The sequence below is a fragment of the Engystomops pustulosus genome, chromosome 10, assembly GCF_040894005.1.
Source record: "Engystomops pustulosus chromosome 10, aEngPut4.maternal, whole genome shotgun sequence".
Classification (NCBI taxonomy): domain Eukaryota; kingdom Metazoa; phylum Chordata; class Amphibia; order Anura; family Leptodactylidae; genus Engystomops; species Engystomops pustulosus.
This window is the reverse complement of record NC_092420.1, coordinates 62,679,475-62,701,802: the sequence shown is the minus strand read 5'-3', so window position 1 is coordinate 62,701,802 and position 22,328 is coordinate 62,679,475. Positions and strand designations below refer to the sequence as shown.

Sequence of the window (22,328 nt, the reverse complement as noted above, 5' to 3'; positions counted from 1 at the left end):
TTGTGAATGAGCTTCATACCGTTCAGTTCACGTTTCTTTCATTGTCCAGTGTGGTGATATCATCTGGAAAATCAACTTTTAAGTGAGATATAAAATGGTTCTATAACGTCATGGAGGCAGAGAGCTCAGCACTGAAGTCCAGCTCACCCAGCCTCTGAATGCCCACTTTGCTGTGATTGGTGACCCAGCTCTATAGATGTTTGGTGAACGATGTCTATCACAAGCTAGGGGACATTCTGCGGTGAGGAGAGCTTGACTCCAGTGCTGAGCTCTCCGGCTGCATGACTTTATAAGAACCAATTTGTATATCATTTCAAAGAAACATGATCTGGAAGGTGATCATCTGCTTCATAAGTGTTAGTGGTTTATTGGGTCAACTACTGCAAATGGCTTGTGTTGAATCTTAACACTTTTTTACAACAGATAAGATAAATCAATAATTTTTAAATATTTACAAACAAGTTTACAAAAAAAATACCATTTCTAATAATGGTGAATATGGATAGGTAGAAGAATACTATATGCTGTACGGATATTGTCTATATCTTTTTTACTACCTACACAATGACTTACAAATGTAATTATGCAGAGACAAATAAAATGTTGTTTAAAAAAAAAGTGAATACGGAAAACACAGCTTGTGCTTGGTAAATGGTTTTTGTAAAATTAGGTGAAAGGCAGTTTTTTCCACTACATATCAACTCTTTTTATCCTTGGGTTGTGTCTGGTTTGTGGTATATCTGCTTTTACTTAAATGAGGCCACTGCAATAGTGTGAGTGACATTGTTTGTTAACAAAATAGGCCCCTTTTCAGTTCCCACACAACCCCTGTGATGTGGTTCCCTACAAACAATCCCTTCCACTTAGAACATTGTCTAGCAGTGAAAATAATACTAGTAAATAGGTAACATACTTAGTGCAGTATTATACAATATTATACTAATGTGGATCTGTATCTACCTGTTCTGTAATATCTGGAAAAGTATACAATAAGACATATAATAACAGCCAGTACAACGGCAGTAACACACACTATGACTACAACTGCGGTCACATTTATATTACTACCACCTTGCTCAACTATGATGCCAGTTGTGGTTAATGTTAGAGAACTGTTAGTCGGCGTACTGTTAAATATGTTTGGAGGCTGCGTCAAGGTAGTTGGTGAAATGGTTCTTGAAGAAGTTGAAAGTGTTGATGTAACGGTGGAATCGGTGTTGTTGGAGGGATTTATACTAGTACTTGGTGAAATGGCTCCTGAAGAAGATGAACGTGTTGATGTAACTGTGGTATCTGTTGTATTGGTGGGCTTTAGACTAAAAGTTGGTGAAATGGTTCCTAAAGAAGTTGAAAGTGTTGATGTAACTGTGGTATTGGTGTTGTTAGTGGGCTTAATACTGCTAGTTGGTGAAATGGTTCCTGAAAAAGTTGAAAGTGTTGAAGTAACTGTGGTATCTGCGTTAAGGGTGGGCGTTAGACTGGTAGTTGGTGAAATAGTTCCTAAAGAAGTTGAGAGTGTTGATGTAACTGTGGTATCAGTGTTGTTGGTGGGCTTTAGACTAATAGTTGGTGAAATGGTTCCTAAAGAAGTTGAAAGTGTGGATGTAACTGTGGTATCGGTGTTGTTGGTGGGGTTTATACTAATAGTTGGTGAAATGGTTCCTGAAGAAGTTGAAAGTGTGGATGTAACTGTGGTATCGGTGTTGTTAGTGGGCTTTATATTTGTAGTTGGTGAAATGGTTCCTAAAGAAGTTGAAAGTGTGGATGTAACTGTGGTATCGGTGTTGTTGGTGGGGTTTATACTAATAGTTGGTGAAATGGTTCCTGAAGAAGTTGAAAGTGTTGATGTAACTGTGGTATCAGTGTTGTTAGTGGGCTTTATATTTGTAGTTGGTGAAATGGTTCCTGAAAAAGTTGAAAGTGTTGAAGTAACTGTAGTATCTGTGTTAAGGGTGGGCGTTAGACTGGTAGTTGGTGAAATGGTTCCTAAAGAAGTAGAAAGTGTTGATGTAACTGTGGTATCTGTTGTATTGGTGGGCTTTAGACTAATAGTTGGTGAAATGGTTCCTAAAGAAGTTGACAGCGTTGATGTAACTGTGGTATCATTGTTGGTCTGCTTCAGACTGGTAGTTGGGGAAACAGAATTACTTACAATGGACAATGTACTATTTGTGGGGAGCGGGGTAAATGATGTGACATCAGATGAGTCTGTGCTATTAGACAATGTTATTGTGCTTCTACTTGCTTCAAAGGATGTTGCGTCAGTTGCAAAACTAGAACTGTTGTATGTTGCATCCGTAGGTATTGAAGAAGGTTCTGGTGGTGTGCTGCTTGGGATCCCAGCCTGGGCTATGTTTGATATATCAGATTCTTTATTATCTTGATCAATGACAGTCAATGCAAAGTAAAGAATAGTCCCATTGTTATTTCTAGGTGTAAACGTGAATGTTTCCATGGATCCAAATAGTTTTGGGATGAGATTGGAGATTTCTACTCGAGTTGAGTTTTTATAGTTGTCCCTGAGATCTCTTGGGTTGGTGCTCATTCGCAAGTCATATCGCGAAGCTGATAAATAAACAACATGACACTTGTGAGCAATCAGAATAGCAGCAATAAAGCATTGATAACAACGGTTTCTGGCAACAACACCTGAACAAATGTAATTCTTAGACAATATGATCTAGGTAACATAAAAATATATTGAAGGATGGAAAAGGTTGTAGAACAGAATATTCTTGGTTGTCATATAGTGTACATCCTTGATGTTCTATTGGGTGGAGACTAGAAATGTATCAATTGACCTTTGGAAAACTAAGGTAAGAGCAAAAGGAGCTGAGCATAGTGTCCTATAAAAGTAGACAGCATGTTCTAGAGCAGGACATTGGGGGAGATTTATCATACACCGGCCCTGCGTGCGCTGGCATTTGATAAAGCACTGCCAGCACGGTAGATACATCAGGAGACTTAGACCTCCTAATGTATCTGCCAGCCATGCTGGTGGCCAAAACTATCCCTGGTCTGACCTGGCATATTTTGCAAAAACATTCAGGCCCAAAGAGGCTGAAGTGTGCAGGCACGGGGCAGGAACGCCCTTATACTCAATTATATCCATCCATCAGAGCTAGAAAAATGTTAAACCTCAGTGCAGAGACAAGTAAATCTCAATGTGAACCTATGGGGCAGTAGGTGTCAGCCGGTCTCTGCATCAACATTGTGAGATTATGGGGCACATTTACTTACAGGGTTACTTATGGAGTTCACAGAAAGTGCATTGTCCAACGATAGTGCGCTGTGCCACAATTCATTAAGATCGTTTGCCCAATATCATGAATATGTCGCTTCCCCCGCTCAGGTCCAATAGAGTTCACCATCTTTTTAGTGGTGCATCTAAGTGCTTGGGCTCGCAACACAGTTTGAAAGTTAAATCCCACGCTCAGTCCGAATCAGTCAGACTGACGGCACGTCCTCTAATTTGTGTCGCATGGAAGCCAGCACAGCTGCGCCACAAGAAGAGTCACGTGCGCCACAATCCCAGCGCACACATTTATTAAGTAGCTTTGTAACCCTTTTTAGCCCCGAAAACTGTGCACAGTCCAACAAAAGTGCGTGTGCGACCCTTAGTAAATGAGCCCCTATGTGTTGAATTTGATGGACCTGTGTCTTATATGCACCGTTTTTACTATGATACTATGTTTCTGGTGCTTGTTTTTATAATTAGCAGCAAAAAAATTACTGCTTTGTGTTTAGTAATCTATGTACAAAATATTGCATTCTACATTGTTTATTCACGGACAACACCTGCTATAGAAAATCATAGTGTGTTATAAAGATGGGTGCGGCATCTTCCCACCTTACACAAATAGGATTGTTATGTACATACAGTTTTTGTTTAATTTTATAGCATTGATGAGACTGAAATGCCAAATTATGGTAATCGTAAGAAGCCAACAGTGTTTTATATAGGGGGGATTTATCATGATTTTTACACCCGAATAACAGTGTTCTAGCCATGACTGGGCCAATGTAGGCCAATGTAGGTAGAACCTGATGTAGAAATACATACTGCGCAGACACCTGACCGGATACATCAGGAGGACTCAGCCTCTTGATGTATCCGCTCATGCAGAAGGGGGCAAGGATTTCATCATACACCATCACACAAGCACTGACATATGATAAATCTCATAAATCCCCAATTTTCCCAACTCCAAATAAATAACATACCTTGGTTTTGATCCAGATCACCACCAGCTGCCGTCCAAGACAAGACAATTGAGTCTTCTTGCCTATTTGCTTCTAAATCAATTATTTTACAAGGTTTATAGTTGAAAACTTGTGGGGTTCCTGGAACATTATACACTATGAACAAACCCCCAGAAACAATTCGACTGATGTAGCCTCCAAGAATATGAAGATCACTATCATTAAATGATGGTTCTGGTGGATTTACGGATTGTACACCTAGAAAAAAAGTACAACGAAATAGTTGGATCATTTACTGCCATAGACATAGACATTTACTGTCAATATTATGATGCATCTGGCTCAGTTTTATCAGCCAAAATCTTGGAATTCTCATTCGTTGAATTGCCTTGCTACTTTTATTTTTTAGGGGATCATAGAGATCAAATGTCAGATCATAGTGAGTCTGACCAATAGGATTCCCTTCAATTATCCAGACAGGGGATTGTGTGGCACGTACCATTTTCTGTATATCCAGGGATGTAAAGAGCACGATTTCTAGGCAATGCAAGTCTGGCCTCTGCATATTGACTTTTTACATGAACTATTAAGCTGTAGCTTCCATTTTCCCTGAAGGAAGTGAAGTATCTTGAGTAGACGCCATCATTTTTGAACACATCAGCACCTAATAGGATAAATGTATCGATATTAACCTTTAAAAAGGTCTTAAATTAAAGATTGATATTTTTGTCTAGATTATTTACAATTAGAAATCAGTCATTTTAGTTATTTGGCTTATCCTACCAGCACACAAACTAGTGGACTCTTGGCCTGTGCGCAATTGGCCCTAAGCATGCATGCTACAATACAAACACATGCAATATAGGACCTGCTCTATAATTTGTTAACCAGGACAACTGGGATGATTTATCAAGCTGCCTAAGAGTAAGAATGTGCGTAGTTGCCCATTGCAACCAATTACAGCTCCCCTTTAAAATATTCATGAGCACTGGTAAAATGAAAGCTGAGATGTAATTTTTTGCCATTGACAACTAAGCACATTCTTACTCTTAGGCAGCTTGATAAATCTTCCCCAATGTGTGTGAGCCTATAGAAAAGTATTTGTCTTTGTGCTGTTCATTAAATCAGTGAAGAGCACATGGACAAATTGCACATTCATATGTATGTAGCCTTGGTGTGGGAAAGTGTGTGTAGACTCTTTAGCTCCAGATTTATCAAATGTGTAAATCTTATTTTTAAAATTAGTTGGAAAAATTGCCACACTAGTAGAGGGGTGTCACAGAAAACATTTAAGGTCAGAAGTTTTTAAGATGCATCTAATTTCCCAAATATTGGACCAGATTTATTATTCTGGCTGTGCCAGTTTTTTGTTGTACGTTGCACTGAAATGAACATCTTTGGAGCTTGTGTTTGCCCCAGTTTTGTGTTGCAGCAGCTTTGTGTCATTTTGATATAGGGGTGAGTTATCGCTTAGTTGGAGTTTGCAACAGATTTAGTACAGCAACTTGACAGAATTGTGACACACAATGGGGCAGATTTACTTACCCGGCCCATTCGCGATCCAGCGGTGCGTTCTCTGCGGTGCATTCGGGTCTTCCGGTGATTCACTAAGGCAATTCCTCCGACGTCCACCAGGTGTCGCTGCTGCGCTGGAGTTCACGATCCGATGCTTGGTGAAGGTAAGTGCGTGTCCAGCAACACTTTTTTTTAAAAATGCAGTGGTTTCTCCGAATCCATCTGGTTTTCGTTCGGCCACGCCCCCGACTGCCACAATCCGATCACGGGCGCAAACTGGGGGCAATTCAAGGAAAATCGCTCAAATCGTAAATATTTGGGTAACACATCGGAAAAACGCGAATCGGCCCCTTAGTAAATGACCCCCACTGTATGTTAAAGGTGCACTTAATAAAAGATACTTCCAGAGCAGTGCAGGGTGCGCCAGATTATGGAAGTATTCAATTATCTGGTGTACTCTGCACACTTGCAAGGCAAACTGCAAATTTTGATAAATCTGGCCCATTGTATGAAACTCAGTAAAAATTACAATGTAGTAAAACTTGCTTTGCAAATTCCCTTCATAATCCATCTCCAATGATTATCAGCAAAATTTGAAGTGTTTCCTAGAAAAGCTGAAAATCTCTTACCTGCTCCATTGTCTAGGAGTTCCATGCTCACAGTTTTGCCACTTTCTGACTCAACAACTGCTGTCACATGTAGATTTGTCACCGGCATCTGACCTTGGCGCACTGATGCATAGATAATCATTGGGTCGGGATATTTGTTTTTCTCCTTATTCATATGGGCATTTACGGTAATTGGAGGAACATTTTTATCTGCAGCCTTTGAAGTTACTGTCAATCCTATTACTTGACTTGTTTGGATGTTATTACAAATGGTGTAATTCCAGACTCCAGTCTAAAGAAAATAAATGTGATATGAAGGTTAAATACATTCACCGGTGGATGTTTGCTGATCTTTAAAAATGGCGCAGACATGGGACAGAAACGCCTAGTGCCTCCCCCACCTTTCTGCAAGCTGTGCTTTTTCATGAACACATGGTGTGAATATGGCATGGTTGCCCAAATAATTACAATTTCTTGCAGTGTGCAAGAAATTGCTATTAAATAAGTGCTTTTACATAAATAAAACTGTCATCGAAGCACTGAGAAATCTTCCCCATACAGTACATGTATGTTTAACAAATCTGGTCATCATCTTACACATCTGGATAAGCAGCAAACTGCAGCAACAAATGTACAATGCTGTACATTTATTCATCACTAAATTAGCCATCCAGTTATCAGTAAATGTTGTACTACCTCTGCCTTCCCAAGGATTCGAAGTGTAGATGAATTGGAGTTTGTATTATTGGTGAATTGAGCCGCATTGTATCTGTTTCCATTAGGATCCTGTAAACTGATGCTTGGCAGATAGACTTGCCAGGTAACTTGGATGAAAGTGGATTTGCCAACTGTGCTGTCAATAAAAATGGTGCCATTCAAACAACCTTCTGACTCAAGATATTTATTTCTGCTTTCCAGCTGTAATAATACAAGAATAAGAAATCAGGATATTGATTCAATTTTTTTATAAAGTATATTATAGAAAAAAATGTAGGAATAAATAAAGTAATTCACTTGTATACACATTGGTTTTGCCGGAAAACTTTTTGAATAAAGCTACAGAGTTTAGGGGCTGAAGGGAAAATAAGGGAAAATAACATATCTAAATCCCCAGCAAGTAATGGGTGAGGTGGGCCTTTTTTTTTTTAAAGGAAACCTAATATTACAGATGTATCTAATAAAGTAGATTCAATGGCAGGTTACATTTGTCTGCCCTAGCCCTATAGTAGTTTTGATTAAACTATTAGTTCAGCAGAAGCTTTAAAAAATGTTTTCTTTTACATATGCAAGTTATCAGAGGCTACTGGGGCATGCGCAGCAGCTGCGGCTTCACAGACCAGTGCGTGAAGCTACATTGCAGATGTCTGGCTTTGCAGGCGGGTGTGTGCAGCTACAGCGAGCTGCACTAAAAAGAAGCTGGGCAGAAGGAATCAAAAGAGGCTACTGGGCTGTGGAGTAGCCATAGCTCCTGCTCCACAGTGCGGCTACTCCACTATCTAAGATAGCATTATTAGAAGCTTATGCCTTACTAAAAAATGTTGTACCATAGAGCTAGGGCAAACTAAAGTAACCTGCCATTAGATCTATTAGGTAGACGGAGCCTGGCTGCCATCATTAAAGTCCCCATGTTAGATCTTTGGTAAGTTTTTCAAGTGCGAAGGTGGTCATGCAGCATATGATATAAGAAAATAAATTCTTCAATCAGATTTGCATTATTTCTTGTGTTTCAAAGGATATCAAGGCAGAGTGGTAACAAGAACCAGGAATGTTCCATGTGATTCACAGCTATTTGACCTGTTCAATGTGTTGTCCATGGTGCTGAATACAGAGCTACTCGATCATTGTGAATATACATGAGAATCTCTAAAGAATTCTTGTGTTGCTAACTTTAGAACCATAAGAGATATTGTGAATATGATTTGTGCAATTAGTTTTTGAGACGATTATTTGTATTTCTTTGATATACATGACATGCAAAACCATTGATCCATTGAAAAAACTTGCAAAATTGCCCTTGATCCAATATGTCAGCTTTCAAGATGCTGATCATGTATCATAAAAGATAGACCATTCACCCAATACTTGCTGGGATAGTCAGGTATATCATTGTCCCTTTTGTTTCGGAAATAAAAGGGTGTCGTATGCAGTTATTGGCCAACATATGTGGCCATGGCTTTGATCATGTGCAAATGCTGCATTTGTGGCTACTAGATCTGTTTTCAAATGAAAAGGAAAAAAGCTTGGTATAAGAAACACCGCACACACGATTGTGCGCAGTCTGTGGATACGTGTCCGTATGCAGACCCATGGTTTTCAACACCTGCACTTTATCAGTTAATACAGTGCTGGTGCTGCAGTCTGAACGGCAGACGTGAAGTTCTTGCCCCATATTCTTATAGAATGCAAAGTCTTCAGTCCGCTGCAAGGTGTGCAAAGTGTGGGGCCTCTTTTTAATTTATGTTGGGATGATAGAGAGGCGGTCCTATCTCTATATGCACACTGGCACTGCCATTAGAGCACAGGAAAAGCAAAGACAAGTGATACAAACGTTTTATTTTACAAACCTACAATGGGGTTCATTTACTAAGGGTCCGCGGACGATTTTTGTGTTGCGCCAAATTGCCCTGGGATTTTGGCGCACGTGATAGGATTTTGGCGCATTGGCACCGACTTGCACGTGACAGAAGTCGGGGGCGTTGGCCGTCGGACAACCCGACGGATTCAGACAACACGCAAGATTTTATATTTAGAATTGTGCACTTACAAGCACTGGGAAGAGGAAGATGAACTCTGGCGGACCTCGGCGTGGAAGCGACGGATGCAGGAACTTGGGCACACAATTTTAGTGAATCGCGGCAGACCCGAATCCTCATCGGACAACGCACCGCGGGATCGCGATAGGACCGGGTAAGTAAATCTGCCCCAATATTTATCAAACTTCTCATCACTAATTGCTCTATAACATGATTTATGGACATTACATGGACCCAGGTCTGCTTTGCATCACTGACCTCAGTGTACATTTAAGGTGAGGTGTAGAAAGGGTTAAAAGCAATCTTATATCTTACCAAGAAAGACTGGGTAGTGAGATCACCACTGTGACTAGCAATTTCATTGAAGGCAATGAAAATGTCATTAGCATCAGGAACATCTGCTGCAAAATGTTTTTTTCCTCCTGAAAGACAATGAAATAATAACTAAATATTACACAACAATACTGACATCAGTAAATATATTTGGAATGGGCACATGTTGTTTTAAAGGGGTATTCCAGGTTCACATGATAAACATTCAAAAATGCATGCATTTTCAGACGGCCTAAAAACTCATGCTTTAAAACGGTTTAAAGAACGTGACGTTCGGCACCACCCTTAACAATAAGTCACTACAAGTGCAACCTTTTCACATGTGCAAATTATGTATATTACCTGACCCAGAGACATCAAAGCTCTACACCTACCAGTCATATCCACAATGCGCTCAAGTTGCTTTGATGCTTCAGAGCCAAGTGCTATCATATGGATAACTGCACCACTAGATGATATCTGCTCGCTGCACTTTGCTAAGTTTGAGTCTCCATCTATGGCTACCAATATTTCAGTACCAGCAGCCGAACCGTTCAACTCTTGATTCACCTATAAAGAGAATGAAAAATCAATGTCATGCACGTTTGACACTTCTAAACTTAAAGGGGGTATACCCCTGGGCAGTCACATTTAATTAAATTAATGTCTGTCCATACTGCCACTTTGCTGAATAAAGTTTGAAAAAATGTTGAGTCCTACCTGACCACCTGGCTTCAGCAATCATTACTACAGGACGGCTGCGGGACATGTAGTAACTCCAGGACATTTCATATACAAAAACTTTTTGTTTCTTTGTACAATCACTCCAGCAGTGGTGGCCGTATCCGAGGACACAGTCTTGTTTCTAAGGGACCATATGACTACATTTATGAGAAACTATCTTCACCCAGGTAAATTTATTTTAATAACATCTTATTGAAGAAATGTTTATATAAATGGCAGATTAATGACACTGAATGTGAATGCCCAGGCGAGAATACCCCTTTAAACATAAATTTTTGCCAGTACAGTAACAAACCTTAATGGCCTCAAGAATTCCCCGGCAGATATCAGCATTCTCATTTAGGGTGGTTGAGGGGAGCAGTGATATCAACTCTGATAGATTTTCTTCAGTTATTCGTACGGGATTAGAAACAACAAATGCAAAAAAGGCAAATTCAACAATCCCAATGTAAGTTTCCGTTTCAGCAACCTGAGTAAGGAAATATTCAGCCCCTTGCAATAATCGACCAAGGCGATGTGACTGAAAAAATAAAACAAAAAAAAATTAAATCCATGCACAGCATTTAAATGGGTTTTCCAGCATTCTGGAAAAGCCAACTGGTTTCAACATTGAGTCAGTCCTTGGCATTGACGCAACAGAGGACCTGGGAGCAGGGCGAGTACAATCCTGGAAAGACCCTTTAAGAGCTTATTACATGTCATATTGTCTCATGCTACCTGCTTTTCTACATACTTTCAATGAAAATGGGAGTGTTACCATAGAAATATCATCTTGGTGTTTCTTGTTGTGACACATTGTAAAGAAGTCATTCAATGAATGAGGCAGGCTTTCTTTTCTGGAAGACAATCCTCTTTATCTGGCAAATATTCTCTGATGCCTAAAGTTGTATATATCGTCTAACATAGGTGCTCAAATATCCAATAGAAAGATTCAATTGCTTGGTCATAAATGGGCCAAGTGTCCAACAATATAGACTTATAAACTAACACTACATGAGATTTCTAGTACCATATGAGGGAATCTTATTGAGTACACAGACTCAATAGAGAACATGGTAATGCCTTCTAGTTACATTTCAACATTCCTGTACGGGGACTTTATGCTCAAAGTTATGTCTGTGGGCTCTTATGCATATCTCTACTCTGAGTACCAAAGTAGAGACTTTTTACTTCCTGCTCTGCTATAGATTTAAACTTTATTAACTTCCTCTTAATTTTTAGTTTTAAGTTTTGTTGATTGGGAGGCAAAATGTGTACAATATGTGGGAAATATAAATAGCAAGATAAAGTCAATAATGCACAATATCTGAGGAATATAATAACATACAAAAAAGCACAACATATTGACCTGTTGAAATGTTTACGTATATTTGTAAGCATAATTTCTTTGTCTTTACCATAAAAAATTTATGGATGAAAAAGAATGCTGGAGTGGAGTTTCTTTATTTTTTAAATTGGGCTATTCTCCATTTCATTCTCAGTCATTAGCATAATGTTAAATGTTGACTTTAGAAAGAAGGAGGCCATGGAAAACTGGATCTATGAGGAAGTGTCCCTGGTCTATCCTGCTTGATTTTAATAGTAGATATCCTTTAAAAAGAAGTGAGGCACATGGAGTTGCATTCCACCCTTCCTCCCTCTTGGTGTTCAGGTGCCTCAAGGAATTACATATGTCATGTTATAGGTATATCCTCCCCTGTTTTTGCCATTTACCATTAACATAAAATACACTTGTTTTGATAGTAAACTTACTTGATCCATGCTTCCCGAAATATCAAATGCTAATGTGATCACCCTTTTCCGGGACTGAATAAGCGTAAATGTAGGGACAGGAAGATTGGTTTCAGATCTTGGTGGAGTAGAGATTATATCTACAGAGTTCCTGATAATGTCCCACGTGCTGCGACAATTACACATCTTATTTTGTAGACTTGGAGCTTCAATGTTATGGCTACTGTCATTACAAAAAGATGTTATCTATGCAGAGAAAAAAAAAAAGAGGGTCACAACTTGTAAGTATCAGCTAAGTGTTGTCCAGGGAATACTTTCTTACAGAGGAATGAAGCTTGACAATTACAGTTCTTAGTCAAAGCTCGCAACTTGATCATTCTGAAACAGCAACATCCCTTATACGAGTTTATAGAGGACCTGTCACCCATAAAAAAAGGCACTAGGAGCTGTTTACTAAAGTAAGCCTAGCGCTGGCCCAATTTTAGCAGTGATAAACTTCTAGTTTTATCAGAACCTTCCGATAAAGCTAACAGACACAGCCACGCAGTACAAGAGGAACGCCGGACCTATAAGCCGGGGGTGACTGCCAGGCTTCATGTGGCAGTCACCACCTCCTAGTCCCTCCCCCTCATGAATATACCGGACCGCTTTGAGCAGTTCCAATAAAGCATGCAGCGCGGTGGATTAGTGGTTAGCATTACAGCCTGGGGACCTGGGTTCAAGTCGCAGGGTCAACATCTGCAAAGAGTTTGTATGTTCTCTCTGTGTTTGCGTGGGTTTCCTTCGGGTCCTCCGGTTTCCTCCCACACTCCAAGTAACATACTGGTAGGTTGATTAGATTGTGAGCCCCATGGGACAGGGACCAATTTGGCAAGCTCTGTGTAGTGCTGCGTAATCTGTGAATAAAGGAACTCTTATCATTACTGCTAAAAATTGGCTAGCGCTAAGTAAGGAGCTCCTAGTGCCTTTTTATGGGTGACAGGTCCTCTTTAATAATAATGATAATGAACTAGCCATAGGATAGGTCATCAGTATTAAGTTGGTGCAGGTTCAACAATTAGGACCCCAGATGATTACAGCCGCCTCCTAGTGCCAGAATAAGAACATGAATAGGAACTGAAAGTCCAGACCCGGCTGTATCAGCAGCACCGAGAACTACAGCTTGGTTGGTTACACAGAATATACACCTGGTAGTAGTATATTACCAGGCCACAGTTTCTTAGGGCACATGGATAATTATCATTATAAAGCTTTATTTGTATAGGGCCATCATATTCAGCAGTGCTGTACACATCAAGTACTATGGCCTAAAAGTGCCAGAGGATGATGTTTATATAAGAAAATATTTGCCTTTGCCTTATCAGATCTTATCAGACATCAAAAACATCAAACTAAGGAGCAATCCCGCAGTTATGGAAAAATTCGGAGGCATGTCACATGAAGTGACACTCACAGAAATATTTTTTTATACTGCTTCACACCCTGAGTGTTAACAGTCATAAGATAATGGAGCTGTTTGGCGATGGAATATGACTATATTGATGTAATGTCAAGGACAAAGTGTAATTCACAAACTCCAACTTTAACCACTTATAGTCCATCAGATGTTCAACCTCAATGAATACTTACAGATTGAAGCCCTGAGTGATACATGATGGATTCTTGTACATTTTGGACCTTCTCAGGCAAAAAGAGACACCCTTGTTCATAAAGACCAGTGTTATAATCAATTTTACAGTCCCTTAAAGAACAGATGTTATTTTTACATTCCCGCATCATGTAACTGCCTGAAAGACTGGCAGCGCATCTAGGTTAAGAAAAAGAGAAATGTTTGTTGGTATAAAAATGTCTAACAGTGGATTCTTACGAATTTTGCTACTGTATACATTATTAAAGGGAGTCTTCCAGATGCTTCTTACTAAAGTTAATTAAAGTTCAATATAGGGGATTACTTCAATTTGCAGATAGATTTAGCAGGGTATAAAAAGGCCACATGTGTCCTACATCAATCCACTGTCTGCAATTGCACTAATCTTTATGACTATACCTTATTCAATGCCACCCACCACTACCTTCAAAGGAGCATTTAAATAATTAACATCCGTTTGATCAATAAGGCACATAAGCAGTTAATGTCTGAAGTGGACTAAGGACTTTTTATAATTTCCTAAAACGTCTTAAATTTGGTGCAGCTACCGACTAACTTTTTCCTGCACCACGGGGGTGTGTGGCATAGAATTGTGCCTAAATTTGCAATCTTTTCCATATTACAGGAAAACAATCCTGGAACCAACAAGTTGGAAATCAGGACAACCCTTTTATTATCCCAAAACCAGAAAACCCACCATAACCAACACAACAAAACACAAAAATGTCTATAAAACGGTCTCTAGCATTCTGCAATAACACTCATTGCAAACTGGAAAATCCTGTTAGTGGTTAAAATGACAATGAACAGATTACAATTCAGTGTTTTCCAAGAATAAATGAACAAACAGTAACAGGGTCAAACATGCCTGGAGGGGTCAAGATGACTCCACCATTTTACAACCATTCCGCCTCTATGGACATGGGTCTGTTGCACACATGAGGTCTCAATATAAGTTGTATTTTAACCAAGAAAATTACAAAGAGCCCAATCAAGAAAGTCAATCGTCTATAAAATGTATGAGGTATTTGCCATAATTGACAGTGAGCAAACAGATAAGTGCAGCACCAAAGTGTCTTTCTGTCACCTTGACATACAGAAATGTTAGGTTTCTGGATGTTATAAAGTCAGAACTAAATGTGGACCAATGGGGACATCACATATAATATTCAGAATGACTATAGTTGTTTACTGCTAGAGTTACCTGGTAGCTTCTACTTTCAGTTCTCCTGAAATGTAATAGGGAACTTTATCATTTGTTTCCTCAAAGACTCCCCAACGAAAGTGCGCCCATTCATGAACAAATATTCTTCCTAAGAAAACACACAAAGAAAAATAACAGTGTACAATAGTGATGACGAGCCTTTTAGAGACAGAGTGCCCAAACTAGAACCAAAGACCCACTTATATATTACAAAGTGCCAATAGAGAAATTTAATTTATGATTTAGCGCCTTGCTCTATCACAGCATTCATTCATATCAGCACCCTGAGGATACCAATGAAGCAGAAAATAGGAGAAATTTGGATGATCATTGTAAATTCCCTGCAAGGTCCTCTTAGCAGAAAGAATTGTCTGGGGCCACAATGATAATCCATATCTGTCCATATCTTCCCACTCCTCCTGTAGTCCCAGATAGAGCTGTCACTTTAAAATAGCTCCGTGCACAGCAAGTTCTAGGCAGTCTGGGACTGCAGGAAGATACCTCTACCCCTCTCTGGTGAAGGCCTGGGTGCCCACGGAGAGGGCTCTGAACACCACCTCTGGCACCCATGCCATAGGCTCGCCACCACTGGTCTACACAGTAATAGACATCAGTTTTGTGGAATCCACATTATGGAGTCAGATACAGAGTCAGTTTTGAGTGGGGCTGGTGGTAAAGTATTGACTGCAACAACTGCACCAAAATGACATTTTCTAAAAGTTATATTTACCTTCACTGGAAATTTAAGACATTTAAATTATCTACCCATAAAGTATGTGACCAAAAGTATAAGGGCAAACCTCCTATTTATTGAATTCAGGTTTCCCCTGCAGGGCTCACCACATGCACTGGGAGCCAGGTAATGTGAAATAAAGTTTTATAAAGTAGTGGCAGTATTCAGAATTATGACAAAGTTCCAATGACAGGTGTTTAACCGGAGCTGTTAAATTCCTTCAGGACTCCCCTCCCCCCCACCACTATATACATCTTCCCACTCAGCGATATAGTTGCCGCTGAGCTATTGCTGCCAGTAGAACACCCACAACATTTAATTGCTGGTTGATGTAATTATTTTCTGTTACTCAGTTTATACTACTGCTTGATATTTATCGTTGTACTATGTACTTCCCAATGGCGGCTGTTGTTTTTTGCATGCCGTCATACCTTTTAAAATTGAAAATAAAGTCTTTAAAGGGCTTATCCAGGTATACAAATTTACTTATGGCCAGGCTGGGGTGGGCTATTTAAAAATAATAAACGTGTACTTACCTCCTCCGGCGCCACTGATGTCCTGCGCCGCGGTCCGTCTCATTTGTGCGCCGGTTTGTATACAGGGGCGCACAGGGAGCTTCCAGCCGGCCGGAAGCTCCCATCCGACACCATCTCCCAGCGCTTACAACGCTGAGAGATAGGGACGGATGGGAGAAGCCGGCCACATCGCGGACCGGAACCTCCCTGTGCGCGGCTTCTGTGCCCCTGTAAACAAACAGGGCACGGATCAAACGGACCGCGGCGCGGGACATCAGCGGCGCCGGAGGAGGTAAATACACGCTTATTATTTTTAAATAGCCCGCCCCAGCGCGGCCATAAATAAATTTGTATACCTGGATAACCCCTTTAAAAGAAAAAAAATACTTGTGTATTGATGACCCATAGAAAGAAAGTAACATGTTTATTAGGCTATACGATGAACACCAAAAGAAAAAAGTAAAACAAATCTATTACAGAATTGATAAGTTTCCTAACCCCTCTCCCCCCAAAAATTAGTTTTGATCAATAGTGCATAACCCCTCCAACACTTCAAAAAATGATTCTCATCCTGCAAACAATAAGCCCTCTCATGGCCACATTAAAAGAAAAGTAAATATTTTATAGCTTCCTAAAAACTGTTACATCTTATAGGGTAAAAGTGGCTTCCCTTCTACATTCGCTGTGCGCCCATACAAGCACAAGGAATGTGGAATGGGTCTGGCTTTGCACAATAATGAAGGTATTTTACATGAAAAGTATCATATTGGTTTTGAGTATCGTGATACTTCTCCAGGTATGGTATCGCACTTAAAATTCTGGTATCGTTGCAACCCTAGAGCATAATGGAACAGATTTTCATAACTGCAAGCAGTTACAAGCCTTACATCATCAAGCACAATACCAAGCAAATTATGATGTGGAAGAAGGGGCCTTATATAATCAGGGTCAAAAGAGGATTGGCTGTGGACAAATGTAATGGATGCTAGCTCTTTAATTATTAACAGAAGACTTAATGCACATCCAGTAGGACAACATTAGTAACCATAGAGGTGAGCATTCTTCGGGACTATAAAAGTTTCTAGATGCAAACTTTCTATATAGCAAATAAAAATTCCATATTTAATTTATCCGTGCAAATACAGTGAACTTTATTCTTGCAAAATTTAATATCATCCATGTAATGAGCATGAAACTGGTTATCTGGTTATAAAAATTTACTTATGGCCTGGCTGGGGCGGGCTATTTAAAAATAATAAATGGGTACCTACTTCCTCTGGCACCGGTGACGTACCGTGCCGCGGTCCGTTTGATCCGTGGTGGCACAAAAGCCGCGCACTCGGAGCTCCTCCAATCCGTCCCTATCTCTCAGCATTGTAAGCGCTGGGAGATGATGTCGGATGGGAGCTTCCGGCCGGCGGGATGCTCCCTGTGCACCCTTGTAAACAAACCGGCACACAGATGAGATGGACCGCGGCGCAGGAGATCAGCAGCGCCGGACGAGGTAAGTACACGTTTATTATTTTTAAATAGCCAGCCCAGCCCTAAGTAAATTTTTACACCCGGATAACCCCTTTAAAACTTATAAAGCAAAGAGAATTATGAAAGTTGAAACACCAAAAAGGCCCCATATGCAATCTATACCGCCCTCCAAACATCAAATCCAACAAAAAACAAAAAACAAAAGAGCTAGTGAATATAAAAATGTTTTTACTTTATTCAAAATAATTCATACAATGTATAAACACCACTTTCAAAAGGGATTCTTGAAAGTCGGAAAAATAAGGGGAACAGGCAATGTCCCAGATGGATGTGGGACAGTCACAAAGAACCTATGGCCCCCCTATCCTGATTCTGCCTCATAAATAGTGCCAAAAAAGAAATAAAAAAGGAAATGTTGTGTCCAAACGTAGGACTAATTTAGGAAGGTAGTGGACCTCTGTACTATAATGGCAAAATTGGTCAACCGGAGGTACCATCCGGTATTAGTAACCCAGGTCAGAAGGCAGGCCACACTTACCTAAAGGCATGGTATAAATGGCGCAGAGGCAGTCAGAGGGAGGACCAACAGGAACACCCCTTTTGTTTTTTGGTTTTTGTAGAATTATGAAAGTTACCTGGAGATCCATACACAGCTGACAGATGTGTATTTAGCAGATAGTTAGGTGTAAGATGAATGTGTTCTCCTCGCTCTCCACAGCCTCTGTACTGAAGAGTATATGGGCTGTCATCAAATTTCAGATATGGATTTGAAATAATAACGTCGGACTGTTGGAACAAAACATGTAGGTTTAAAGGGTTATAGGGTTGTATTCATCACAATACAGATATTTTCAGATATTTATTATACAGCAAGAATAAAACTCCAGGTAGTTACTGGTACATTTTGTTTTCTACAGTGCTATAAAGCTTTAGCTCACCTGCTCTATTACTGCTCTAGTAAATTTACCTTTATATTGTGCTCATACACTGCTTGACACACATCTGTATTTACACATAGGGGCTTATTTACTAAGGGTCGCGGATCGCACTTTCACCGGACTGTTCATCGTTTCCGGATTTACGCAGCTTTGACAGGTATTTAACAGGTGGTTTTCATGCAACAGAAATCGGGGGCGTGCCATTGGCCGATCCAACAGATTCGCACTGAGCGCGGGAATTAAGGTTTAAATTGTGTTGCAAGACAATGCACTTACATACACCAGGAAGAAGGAGGTGAACTCCGCCGGACCTCAGCGGGGAAGCAACAATCTTAGTGAATTGCGACAGAGTGCATTATCGTCATTGCACTTTGGGTGAACTCCACGTACCCGGTAAGTAAATTAAGTCCATGGAAAACTTTACCTTTTCATATGTTTCTCTTGTGCATGATTCATAGTGGTTTTTTGATGTCCAAGTTAATGGAATTAAAATCTTCACATTTCCTATAGAAAGACGGTTCTCTGTAGCATGGAATAGGTAGGCCGATGCATCAGTCACCATATCCTAATAAAAGAAATGAAGCTGATACAGAGGAACTGAACAAGCACAGCTTAATTAAATATGTTATATTTTCCCAGAAGACACTTAAAGGAAACCTACCACTTGTAGTGGCAGGTTTCTGATGGAAATACCGTGCACCAGCTCAGGCTGAGCTGGTGCCGGAGCTTATTTTAGTTAGTGTTTTAAACCGCGGTATCGCGGTTTAAAACACTTTTTAAACGTTATAGCCGGCGCAGGCAGGTACGCGCTCGGCGCTTACCGTGCACGCGGCTCTCATTCACTTCCTATGTAGCCGCGTGCACGGTAAGCGCCGAGCGCGTACCTGCCTGCGCCGGCTGTAACGTTTAAAAAGTGTTTTAAACCGCAATACCGCGGTTTAAAACACTAACTAAAATAAGCTCCGGCACCAGCTCACCCTGAGCTGGTGCCCGGTATTGCCATCGGAAACCTGCCACTACAAGTGGTAGGTTTCCTTTAAAGGGGTTTTCCTGGAATCACTTGTGGGGCCAGGCCTTAAAAGTAAGTTTACTTATTTTGCTCTGGTTCTGGGTTCCTGCACTTTGCCAGACAAAGTTGGGCCCTAGGCTAAACTAAAATGTTATGAACAGTCACAGTCAGTAAGAGGCTGCTTTAGCCCTGTACAATAATAACACTTTGTAGTTATACACACGAGTAAGGTAAGAGAATCTGTTATATGTGACTGCGGGAGAATTTTATAGGAGAGACAAATGATAGGTAGATTAATAATAGAAGATAATTATGAAAGATGATTTAGATTTATAGATATATAGATGCATTAATATAAAGTAGATTATATATAGATAGATGATAGATGATAGATATGAGAGATAGATAGATACAATAGAAGAGAAATAGTGCAACCAGCACTTCAAAGATAGTGTTGTATAATAAAAAAGTATGGACCCTCATGAATAATTTAATCAAGAATAATCAGTTCTTGGCTGTTCCAGGGTTTGCAGCCTGTGAATCCACATCATGATTTGTGGTCTCTATTTGCTTCAGCAGCAACTATTAAAGAATGTTAAGGAATGCAGTAATTGTTGTTGGTGAAAAATTCTCTTTAAGAAAATAATAGGAAATGTCCCCAGTGATCAATGGGTTCTTACTAGAATATGTTTTCAAATATATATGGAAAAAAAGTAATTGAATCATAACATCAAATAAACAGAGGCATTAAATGTAGGCCACACCTGTAGGTTTAGTTGATGCAGTAGCAACTGTTATTTATGACCCTAAACATGTGTCCTTAAAGACCGTCTTTACACAGTTGCCTCAAGTTTTTCAAGTTTTTGAAGAAGTTTTGATGTCAAACTCATATCACAAAGAGTGAAGTAAAGTATTGAGGACAGGTACTACTACTCATATTATTTAAGTCAACAACCGGTTCTAGCCTCAACAGTGTATCAAAAATCCAATGCAGATCCTTAAAGGGGTATTCCTTAAAGGAGCATTTACATTTCATTAAATTCATTTGCCATATGTAAACATTTCTTCAATTGGATGTTATTAAAAAAATGTTCCTGTGTGAAGATAATTTCTCATAAATGTAGCCATGTTGCCCCTTAGAAACAAGATGGCTTCCTCGGATACGTCCACCTCACATTTTGGCAGCAGTGGCCAGACATGCACTGTTGACCAGTGCCTGACCTCCTGGATCACCATTACCATTACCACATGGCGGCTGTGGGACATGCAGTAACTCCCGGACATTTTATATACAAAAGCTTTTTGTTTCTTTGTGCAATCACTCCGGCAGAGGTGGCCGTAACCAAGGACACAGTCTTGTTTCTAAGGGACCATATCACTACATTTGACATTGGGGGTCATTTACTAAGGGTCCGATTTGTTATCCGAATATTTCCGATTTGCGCCGTTTTTTCCTGAATTGCCCCGGGATTTTGGCACACGCAATCGGATTGTGGCACATCGGCGCTGGCATGCACGCGACGTAAATCGGGGGGGCGTGGTTGAACAAACACCCGATGGCTTCGGAAAAACCCCCGCATTTAAAAAAAAAAATTGGTCGCACGCGGCATACTTACATGCACCAGGAAGAGATCAGTGAACTCCGATGCAACTCGGCGGACCTCGGCGCAGCAGCAACACCAGGTGGACATCGGGAGCAGGACCTTCATGAATCGCCGAAAGACCCGCACGCTCGTCCGAGAAGCCGCCGCTGGAACGCGAATGGACCGGGTAAGTAAATGTGCCCCATTATCTTCACCCAGGGACATTTTTTTTAATAACATCTAATTGAAGAAATGTTTATACATGGCAGATTAATGAAACAGAATGTGAATGCCCAGACGAGAATATCCCTTTAACCTTTACCAGAACCCTTACTTGACCTACTGTTACTTAAAATAAGATATTATTGTTGGACCAAGTTATCAAGATCCAAGGTAATTTTTTGCATCTAAGAAATCCAAAAAAATAACTCCTACCTTAATTTTTTGAATAAGCATGTCATCTTCCTGTACTCCAGGGTGGATTGCAATGACAATATCATCATAGTTTCCATTATTCAGTTGGATAAAAGATGTATCTATTACTGAGAGTATATGAAAAAATATGGCAAGACTGAATATATTCTTCATCGCTGCTTGTCTTCTTTCTCAATGTTACGGCTCACTGGTGGTGCATATCATAAGAAGGCTGTCATATCTTTTTATAACAGGCAAATGAGGTCAATCAACATTATAGGGTGATTTACAGAATTTTAAAGGAATATTGCATTGTGTGTTATTGTTTTTTCTCCCCCTGAAATATCTTCCAAAATAGCTCGCATGTGAACTTATCATGAAACTACAAGATAAAATATTTCTATTTTAAGGAATCACATGTATCCAGTGGATTCATGACATGCCTCGAGAATTGGCGTTCTGTATGAACAGAGGTGATATGGACAAGGATAGAAAATTCAAGGCGTTCATCACTGATTGCAGTCTGTTATATTGCTGGACAGCAGTGGCCTACAACCAGTGTATTCCGTTCTGTGGCTGTTGTGGTTAAACAGTTCAGATCCTCTCAAGTAGATCCTAAGTAGAGATGAGCGAACACTAAAATGCTCGGGTACTCGTTATTCGAGACGAACTTTTCCCGATGCTCGAGTGCTCGTCTCGAATAACGAACCCCATTGAAGTCAATGGGAGACTCGAGCATTTTTCAAGGGGACCAAGGCTCTGCACAGGGAAGCTTGGCCAAACACCTGGGAACCTCAGAAAAGGATGGAAACACCACGGAAATGGACAGGAAACAGCAGGGGCAGCATGCATGGATGCCTCTGAGGCTGCATAATCGCACCATTATGCCAAAATTATGGGCAACAGCATGGCCATGACAGAGTGACAGAATGAAGC

The 22,328-nt window shown here is 40.2% G+C and overlaps 1 protein-coding gene across 1 annotated transcript; it reads right to left on the bottom strand.

Annotated features, from left to right (window-relative positions):
- Positions 1–939: 939 nt before the first annotated feature.
- On the bottom strand, positions 940–21,566 carry LOC140105220 (calcium-activated chloride channel regulator 1-like). The gene is made up of 15 exons (XM_072129171.1): positions 21,414–21,566; positions 18,811–18,951; positions 18,084–18,234; positions 14,719–14,827; positions 13,496–13,673; positions 11,888–12,112; positions 10,431–10,655; positions 9,787–9,961; positions 9,395–9,501; positions 7,023–7,244; positions 6,348–6,618; positions 4,703–4,867; positions 4,225–4,461; positions 1,069–2,565; positions 940–974 (listed from the first exon to the last, which is right to left on the bottom strand). Exons 1-15 carry the CDS (start codon positions 21,564–21,566, stop codon positions 940–942), a joined length of 3,891 nt encoding a protein of 1,296 aa, XP_071985272.1.
- Between the last annotated feature and the right edge of the window lie 762 nt (positions 21,567–22,328).